General features: G+C 33.7%; 1 protein-coding gene across 1 annotated transcript; it reads right to left on the reverse strand.

Moving 5' to 3' along the window:
- Positions 1–1218: 1218 nt before the first annotated feature.
- LOC124943468 (LOB domain-containing protein 30-like) lies at positions 1219–2428 on the reverse strand. The gene is made up of 2 exons (XM_047483967.1): positions 2126–2428; positions 1219–1509 (listed from the first exon to the last, which is right to left on the reverse strand). Exons 1-2 carry the CDS (start codon positions 2426–2428, stop codon positions 1219–1221), a joined length of 594 nt encoding a protein of 197 aa, XP_047339923.1.
- Between the last annotated feature and the right edge of the window lie 8116 nt (positions 2429–10544).

A 10544-nucleotide genomic window follows, 5' to 3' on the forward strand; every position in this document is an offset into this window, starting at 1 on the left:
TATTCTAGTTCTTCGCGTGTGTGCTTCTCCTCGATTATAACCGGCTACACTGAGCGTTCCTATACGCAAAATGAAAATCCAGCGCTGATATGATGGTCTTGACGCACGCTGCAACCGATTTTCTTGGTTTCGGCCACATAGGATTACACATTTATTTTTATTTTAAAACCTTAAAGAGTTCATTTGAAATCGATTTTTCTTTCACTTTTTGGCTTTAATTTTGATCATTTCAAATACAAAAAATATTAAAATAATAGTGAAATTTACAAATTAAATTTAGGGAAAGAATATTATACAAGATACTGAAATGTATCTAGTAATTTTTTAACATGACATGAATAGTTGAAGGGAAGTAGGTTAAATGGACGATATTACTGGCCATGGTAAGACGTAAGTCATCAGTTCAAATTCGATAAGGACTTTGACCTTTTCTTGTTTAAAAATAATTCAAAATAATTATTTTAATATTATAAACTTAAGTGTTAATTTTTAGTGTTTACAATATCTAATCATTTATATTTAACATAATTAAAACTAATTTCGATCAACTAATTAAACACAATCAAGTAAAAAATTACTAATATAGTACCAATTTCAAACAAACCTTCTTACTAAACAAAAATCGTATAAAAACAAGTTGGTATGTTTGAAAAAAATCAAGTTTGATAATTGTTTGGATATTCTAACTTTTTTATAGAACTAAAAAAAAATACTAGCATAGTACCAATTTTAAACATACCTTCTTAGTAAACAAAAATCGTGAAAAAGACCTGTTGTATATTTTAAAGAAAATGTTTACAAGTTCTAATTGGGTGGATAATACATTTGGATTGTTTGAATTCATTTGAATGTTATGGATCACCAATTCCAAAGTCTTCGTAATGAACCGAGGGCTCTCTAAAGGTAAGGATTGAAGCTACCATTGCCAAAAGAAGGAACAAAGCTTCAAAATATATAGATACAAGTTTTCAAAACACTAAGTTTTGTTTTATAAATTGCATGGAAGAATCAAAATATATGAAATTTTCAAACTTAGATAAATATAAATAAAGGATTGAATTAAGTTATTCAATAAACAAAGTACGGAAAAAAAAAAAACAAATTACCATAGTCATTAACGGTAATAATTATTTGTTAAATCTCACATATATTATTAAAAATAAAAAGTGATTCAATTAAAAGAGGTGGCATGCTTGGGGCAGATCTTTTCCTTCATGGTTAATTCCTCATCGGTAACTCCCCAGCAAACTCTTCCCCATCGTCGCCGCCCACCGGAGCTCCGGTGAATGGGTTCCGATCATGGAACTGCTGCTGAACAGCTGCCCATGAATCCGGCTGATGAGATGATCCAATATTAGGATCAAACTCAAAGAGAGGTGCCATGTCATAGGTGGCACCGCCACCAAAAGGGTAGTCCGACATGGACAGAGAAGACTGTGGTTGTTGCTGAGGTGGCTGCCTGGCTACTTGGGCTTGTAAGCACACAATCTCTCGTTGAAGATTGATCACCTATGTCCACAAAGGTATTAAAAAATTAAAATTTTAAGTAAAATAAAAAGCATACCAATTAACAAGAATTTCTACCTAATATCATTGCTTGGTTAAAATTAAAATTTCCAAAGACATATAATAATAATAATAATATATATATATATATATATATATATATATATATATTAAAAGAAGATGACTTTATTTTTAAATTTGAATATTACCAAAACTAATATAATATTTTGTAATTTGTCGTGCCGTCAATTTTTATTTTTAAACGTTTAATTTGTAAAAGGTTTTTTTTAATTAATAATATATTTATGAAAGTGACGTCTATAAGATAAACAATTCAAATCAAAATATTATAATATTAGCTAAAAGTTAAGTCAAAAGAAACATATAAGGTAGATATCCCTTCACAGCGTTACGACATTAATAAAATTATTAAGCAAAACGATTATTTCAGAAGAACAACACATACATATAAGATCACCATATAATTACACCCAATTATTTTTAGAAGATTTGACCTAATTATTGTTCTGATTTGTTTCTAAATTGATGTTTCTAAATTGATGTAATTAATTAACTCATGTTAAATTATGATACTATTGATATTTAAATGCATAAGTACCTGATTTTGGAGACCAAATATTTGAGATATGCAACCATAGATAGGATCTTGGAGACGAGCATGAGCTTTATAATTTAAAGTCCTAACTGCATCGGGCCGTTTGTCGATCGGAATATTCGTTAGAAGTTTTGTAACCTTGCTCGCTCCAAAAATATTATGAATCGATGCGAAATTGGTGGTTCCTTTATCGGAATCAAAGTAAGGTGCGAATATGCAATTATCGAGGCATTTCTTTCGCAAGTATCTACAGGCTCCGCATGGCTTGATAACGATTCTGGCGCTGGAATTGGTCTCGGTGCTCATTGTTTATTTTTTTTTAAGAGAAGTTTGAGTTATTTTTGGGTAAAAACTTAGGATGAATAATGATTGAACTTATCAGTGTGTTTTTTTAGATTGGTGATGGTTGGTAGAGTTCTTTTAATTGTAGAGTGAAGTAATAGAAAAAGAAAATTAAGTTTTATGGTTGTAATTAAATACTATTTATCTTTGATATTTTAGATTTTTTTTCATAAATATATTCACATAATCTATATTTCAACCATTAGTATTCTAATATCTTTTATTTTATTTTTATAAAGTTTAAATTTTAAAAAAACATTTATTTTAATATTTATTTCAAATAATTTCTAAAAGTTTGGTCAACAAAATAAACAAAAACAACAACAAAAATGGCCAAACAAAAACATCAAAAACCTTTAAACTTCTTCTATAGATGAAATCAAAAACTCTATCACAACTAGGTGGTTGTCACCGAGATTAAACTAATGATCATACACAAAACGAGCATTACTACAAAAAAGTCAAATTATTTTTACTCTTGAACTATGCACTAACCACTTATTTCTTGTCACTTTAGAACGAGTATACACTAAAATTTGATTTACAATCAGTTTCAATGAGCTCATGAATTCGAACCCGTGAGACTAGAAGTTTTGTTGACTTAGTTAATTGGTTAAAGTGGCTGCATATTATATACTTAACTCGAGGAGATTCCAAAAGGGTTGCGGAACACAACGTTTAAAAAAAAATAATTTACCAAATTTATATTATTTTTTAAAATAATTTCGAGTCTTTAAAATAACTTTCAAAATATTATAATACTCGAAAAGGGGTTTAAAATAAATTAAATAATTATTTATGAAAAATATTGTATTTATTTATCTTAAATAATTATTTCAAAATTCCTTTAAATTATAAAATATTATATTCAGCAATAAATTTATATTCATTTATTTCAATATAATTAATCAAAAATGCCAAAAATTAATTCAATAATTATTTAGGAAACATGTTGTATTCAATTATCTCAAAATAATTAATATAAAGGCCAAAAATAAATTAAATAATTAATAGGGAAAATGTTGTATTCCTTTATCCCAAAATAATTAATGAGGAGTGATAGAGTGAAAAAATTTGGTAGGGTATGATGTGTCACTGATTAGAAAAATAATAAAGGATGAAGAGAGAGAAATTTTGTTATTGTTTCGACCAATTAGATCGCACCACGTCATTTCCTCTCCCAATCATTTTTCATAATAAATTTAACCGTAAAAAAAAATTAAATAATTATTTAAGAAAAATGTTGTTTTCATTTATTCCAAAATAATTAATTTAAAAGGAAAAACATAAATTAAATAATTATTTTGGAGAGATGTTTATTAATTTATCACAAAATAATTAAATTAAGGGTTTATATAAATAAATAAAAATGTTAAGACTATTTAAATTTTAAAATAAAAATAAAACTCTAAAATATACAAATAAATAGAATATAATAAAATAGAATAGACAAAAATAAATATTATGTTTACTAACTTATTTTAGAGAAATGATATTCTCAACGAATGGTTAGCGAAAATAAGGCCACGAATCCTACGTGGCCTTGCCACGTGGTTAGGAGAGAGAAACCAAAAAAATAATTTTAAAACGTTTTAGTTTCCTCCTCTTTCTTCTTCCCCCTCTTTCTTCCTTTCATTGCTCATTTCCAGCTATCCCCGACTTCTGACTTCTTCTCTGGCGATCGATTTGGCTCTCTGCATCCCCGACTTCTTCTCCTTTCTTCATCGTCTTCTGATCGAAAATGGTAGGTCTTCCTTCGTGTATGTGTACTTCATTTATATTGTCTTCCTTCGTGTATCTTCGTGGTCTAGGGTTCATACTACTATTCTTTTCAGGTTGGTCGTCCAGGTACATCGCCATGCAAGATTCCAAGATCTCCAAAGACTCCAAGGTAAATAAGACATCTTATCTTTTAGAAACGTAGATCATTTTGATGATTTTAAGATCGGTTAGGGTTTTGCGATTAGGGATTTTGATGATTTTAATGATTTTAACGATATAAAACTATGATTGTTGTGTATTGCTACATTATGATTATTGTGTTTGGTTGAATTATGAGTCCCGAAAGTGTGGTTATATTGTGTTTGGCTGAATTAAGGGTCCTGAAAGTGTGGTTTCGGGACACAAAAGTTTAATTGTATTGTGTTTGGCCATTATCGGTCCCGAAAGTGTGGTTTCAGGACCCGAAAGTTTGATTCTATTGTGTTTGGCTGAATTATGGGTCCCGAAAGTGTGGTTTCAAGTTCCGAAATGGGTGTTTTGGGATCTGAAAGTTTGATTCTATTGTGTTTGGATGAATTATGGGTCCCTAAATTGTAGTTTCAGGACCCGAAATGAGTGTTTCAGGACCCGAAAGTTTTATTGTATTGTGATTGGATGAATTATGGATCCCAAAAGTGTGGTTTTGGGACCCGAAATGAGTGTTTTGGGACCTGAAAGTTTGATTTTATTGTGTTTGGCTGTTATGGGTCCCAAAAGTGTGGTTTCAGGACCCGAAATGGGTGTTTCGGGACCCGAAAGTTTGATTCTATTGCGTTTGACTGAATTATGGGTCCTGAAAGTGTGGTTTCGGGACCTGAAATGGGTGTTTCAGGACCCGAAAGTTTGATTGTATTATGTTTGCCTGTTATGGGTCCCGAAAGTGTTGTTTCAGGACCCGAAATTGGTAGTTTCAGGGCGCAAAATGGGTTGTTTCGGGATCCGAAAGTGTTGTTTCAGAACCCGAAATGCTTCATTTATTTGATTATCTACTTCATGGTTTTTAAATGTTTATCTTTTATTTTTATAGGCAAATAAACGTAAAAGGAATGCCCAAGAAATCAAAGTAGCCCCCAAAGCAGCCGTTCCCAAAGTAGTAGCAGCCCCCCACAACTTATTTTTAACTATGACATCTTCTTTTGGCCTTTTTAATCTTCTTCAATTACTGTCTAATGAACAAAAAGAGGTTGTGAAGTCAATAGGCTTTGGCTCTCTACTATCATTATCGCTTTTAAAATACCCCGGGGAGATCTTTCGTTATCTAATCAGACAATTTGACTATAGTAAATGTGCATTCACACTAAAGAGTGGCCAGCTTGTGAAAATCGAAGAAGTGGATTTTCAAATGATATTGGATCTCCTAGAGGGGAGCTGGACAATGTAGAATACGAGAATAACGAGACCGATGACAAGTTGAAGGCATTTAGGACTCGATGGGGTAACCCTGTTAATGGCGCCCCTTTAGTGACTGATATGCCAATGAAAATGATTGAGAACAAAACAGCTGACAACAATTTCAAGATAGACTTTGTATTATTTGTGGTCAGCTGCTTTCTCTGGTGTGACCACCTAGGTCAAGTTACCAGGTATATCTCATTTCTATTATTTTCACTTGCATGACAACATATATGTATGGTATATGCATTGTTAAATAATCTTCAAATCTATTTTTTTCATTTACAGGTATAGAATTCTGAAATCTATTTTAGATGTTGATAATATCAAGAAGTTCAATTGGTGCAAATTTGTACTTGAAGGATTAGTTAATTCATGTGAAAAATGGAAGGGTAATGAAAAACGACATTTCCAAGGATGACAAACATTCCTTATTGTATGTTATCACTAATCACTAATTTATTTCCCTAGTTTCAAAAATAAATGGTTTTAACATATGTATGTTTTTCAACTGTGCTACGTGTATTGGGTGAGCAACCCTGAAATGTGAGGAGTTAATGAGCATCAATTTCCTATACTATCATGTTGGAATGACACGACGTTGAAGTTTAGGATGTATACGGAGTGGGAAAATAGAGGATTCAAACGTGGAAGCGATGTTAGACGCATTCCACTACCACCTCTTTAGAACGAGGAGACAGATGGGATTTAGGGAGAGTACGAAGAGACATATCAGGATAGGGGCGAACGAGGATGTGGATATGGATGTAGGGGAGAACGAGGAGGTAGATATGGATGTGGAGGAGAACGATGATGCATATGTGGGGGTGTCTGAGCCGCAAAAGGCAACACCTAAGAAGAAATCAACACCTATGAATTCACCACCTTTTAATTCACCGCCAATGAATTCACTACCACCTCTGAATATAACACCTCTTAACACAGCAGGACCTGAGAACGCAACAAGTATGAATTTTACAGAGAATTTGATATGAATTGCTAAATGTACATTGATGATTGACAAAGCCACAAAAAAATTAAGTATCTTTAAGTTCCGGCTGGGATACAATGCCATTATATGACAACGTCATCCACATAATGCACACAACAATGGACAAGAATAAATGTTTTATGGATGCCATGCACAGATACTTCAAAGATCGAACACCCACTACAGAAGTCGGGGTACACGATGAGGGGGTGATGATGAGGGGGTCAGAATGAGGCCGGTCAAAATGAGGTGGGTCTCAATGGGGGGGGGGGGGTCATGATGAGGGAGGTCACAATGAGGGGGGTCACAATGAGGTAGTACCTAATGTGGTGGTACAAAAAGAAGGGGGTCACAATGAGGTAGTACCGGAAGAGGAAGTGCCTGAAGTGGTGGCTCCAAAAAAACTCAGAAAAATTCCCTTGTGACATATGAAAATCCAGCACGCCTTCAATCTCCATATATGACGCAAAACAAGCAAATAAATCTACCGAAGAAATTCGAGAGTACCCAAATAGATTACTGAGATGAATTCATATCTGATGTGGTGGTACAAAAAGAGGGGGTCACGATGAGGGAGTACTTAACCTCAACCTTCGTGCTTCTATAACGTAATTTCTACATGTTCTCTCATCGAAAGACATATTTTCATACCCTTCAGCTTTCACTACAAGGGATTGAAATGTTTTGGCCACAATTATTCCAGCTTCATCTTTTGTATCCAATCTTCTCTTTACATATCCGTCTATTACTTTGTAGGATCTAACATGACGTATCCTCTTAGGGTTTAATGTATGGTTGTGCTCAAGAAAAATAATTGTTATCATATATTCCCCTTCATTTCGGACAACAACGTTAATCTTTGCTTTACAATCTGTCTTTGTTATTGGTCTAGGCTGATGAAACTTATTTTTGGTATTCGATTCTTTCATAAAACTCTTGGCACAACCAATGCTGAAGTATTTCCTCTTACCACCTACATCTTTTCTCCCTAACTTAGTAATGCCGAATCCAGTTAAGTGGGCATATGATGTGTAGAATTCAAGAAGTTGTTCTTCGGAGGAAAATGTCATTCCAACAGTAGGAATGTGACTGCAAAAATTAAGTGCAACCGTAAAAAATACGTCTCGTAAATACCCTATTGGGTCCTGAAACCACCTTATTGGGTCCCGAAACCACCCTTTTGGGTCCCGAAACCATCCTTTTGGGTCTCGAAAACAACTCTTCTTGTCCTGAAACCACCATTTCGGGACATGAAACAACGGTTTTGGAATAAGAAACACGGTTTTGGGATAAGAAACACAGTTTTAGGACAAGAAACAACGGTTTCGGGACAAGAAACAACGATTTCAAGACAAGAAACAATGATTTCGGGAAAAGAAACACGTTTTCGGGACAAGAAGAAAGGGTCATTTCTTGTCCCGAAACCACCCTTTTGAGACTCTTTCTTGTTCCGAAACTACCCTTTCTGGTCCCAAAACCACACTTTCGGACAAGAAAACAATATTTCGGAGTAGTTTCGGGTCAAGAAAGGTGAATTTCGGGACTTGAAAGAGTAGTGTCGGTCCCCGAAAGATTGGTTTTCAGGACCTGAAAGCACCATATGGGTCTAGAAAGAGTGGTTTCAGGACAATAAACGTTCTTAATGTGTCCCGAAAACACCCTTTCGGGTCCCAAAACAACCATCATGGGTTCCTTTACTAGTTATTTTTAACCATAAATAATCAATGAGGTCCTTAAACCATGTTTTCGGGACAAGAAACCATCCTTTCGGACCTGAAAATCCCTTTAGGGTCCCTAAACCAAACCTTATGGTCCCGAAATGACTCTCTTTGGTCCCGAAACCATAATTTCAGGTCTAGAAAAGGTAGGTTTTTGGTCATTTTGACACATTTAAATGTACATTTTGTATACCAATCGGGCAATAGGGTACCTTTCGAGTTCAACAAAGGTAGATCTGTTTAGGTTCAGTTCTTCATCTACTGTGTTGTTCAAGTTTCGTGCTTCGGTAGTGCTGGTTTCCTGAAAGTTCAAACAGTTCTGAAATAAATTATACAAAAAGAAACTGAAATAAATCCATAAACCTTTAGATCTGTAAATAAATAGATCTGTAAAATCTAAACCCTAAATCTATAAAAACAATTAATCTAGATCCTTAAAAACGATACCATGGAGAAGTTTCAGGGGGAGAAATAAATGTAGCCGGAGAAGAGAAATAAATGCAGCCGGAAAATATGAAACCCTATTGGTGAATTATATATTTTTTCTCTCTCCTAGCTGGCAAGGTCACGTAGGATTCGTGACCTTACTTTCGCTTACCATTCGTTGTATTTATCATACCTCTTTATTTTATAGGTAAAAATATATATAGAATAATGATGAGGAGATGGTCAAACGGGACAAAAATCGTTTGGTTCAAATCAAATCGGTACTAGGCCACACGGAGCTCAGGTGCGCAACGAGGAAGGCCAAACGGAAGCCTAGACAGAAGGTTAATGCCCAAGGTTTGGGAGGCCAAGCATAGACCAAAGTCATTAATGATATTTCACTTCTTCGTCGCAATTCGTTGCCACTAAGATTTATGAGAACATAAGGAAATGATCTAAGCGTAATGGGGTCATTTCTCCTCTTAAACTAAATGATTTGGTAGCCAATGATATATGATTTCAACCATTTTTCAAATGAGCCCATGCAATATTCAGAGATAAAATGACATTATTTTGTATTCTTGGGAGTTCCTCCAAACACAGCGTGCGAGGTGATGGGTGAGAGGTGATGCTTGATCTCATCTATGCGCGTTGGTCCTCACTCACGACGCAACGTGCTTGGGTCTTGTTTCTGCGTGCTTTGGCTTATGGCTTGGTTGTCTGTGTGTGAGTTGGACCCTTGAATTTCCCCTATCTGGGCTGGGTCCGATCGTTCGCTAGCTACGTTGGTCCGGTGGCCGTCCACGGCCGTCCACGGTCAACTTCGATCAATATTTTTTTAAATTTTTTTTCCAACCTGCAAAATAAACATAAATTATATTAATTAAAAAGAATTTATTTCATTTAACCTATTTATGTATTTATTGATTTTTTAATGTTTTTTATTTTATTTGAATATAACCTAGATTTTAATTATTTTTGAATTCAATCGTTTCCTAAGCTAATTATTTATTTTATTCTCGTGTAATGAGAATTTTAGAAATAAAATAAAATTATTGGCTCGAAATTATTTTAAAATTAACGACAAAAACATAACATTAAATATTATCCAAAATAAATAAATAAGTAAAAAAATAAAAAATCTAATTAATTAGCTCAAAAGTCCCCTAGTAGTTATTTATGTAAAATTTAATAATTATTGTAGAGTATTTTCAATACTAATATTTTAGCAAAAATAAAATAAAATAAAAATGATAAGAAAATATGAAAAATATGAAACAACATTCCCAATAGTTGGTTTTAATTCTCCTACGAGCATTTGGGTGACTTGTTTTGTGTGTGAATGTTTAAACCATGATGTGATCAACTGTGAAAGTTTTAAAAAAGATATGAAAAATAATTGGTATGGTCCATGAATGTGTTCACTGTGGTCTAGAAATCTTTCGACAACCTATCTCGATGAGCCTCTCGATGAGCCTTTTGATGAGCCTCTCGATAAGCCTATTGTCATCCTTTTTGAAAATGTAAGTATCAAGGAACTCATTCTCTACACTTCTGATATGGTTGTTTGAGGGAAATAAATACCCAATAATTACGCCTCAATCAAATGAAACACACAATCAAATTAATGGGATATCAAATATTATCACACAAGTGTTGGGTGGCAGTTGGGCCTGACAAATTAATAAAGTCAATTAGGGCATATTTAATTAAAGAAAAAAAACACAGTAATTAATTGGTTCTCTCAACCTCTTCCTCCATTGAAACAATAATTTCTCCATTGAAGCAGCAG

This window comes from Impatiens glandulifera, chromosome 6, assembly GCF_907164915.1.
Source record: "Impatiens glandulifera chromosome 6, dImpGla2.1, whole genome shotgun sequence".
Taxonomy (NCBI): domain Eukaryota; kingdom Viridiplantae; phylum Streptophyta; class Magnoliopsida; order Ericales; family Balsaminaceae; genus Impatiens; species Impatiens glandulifera.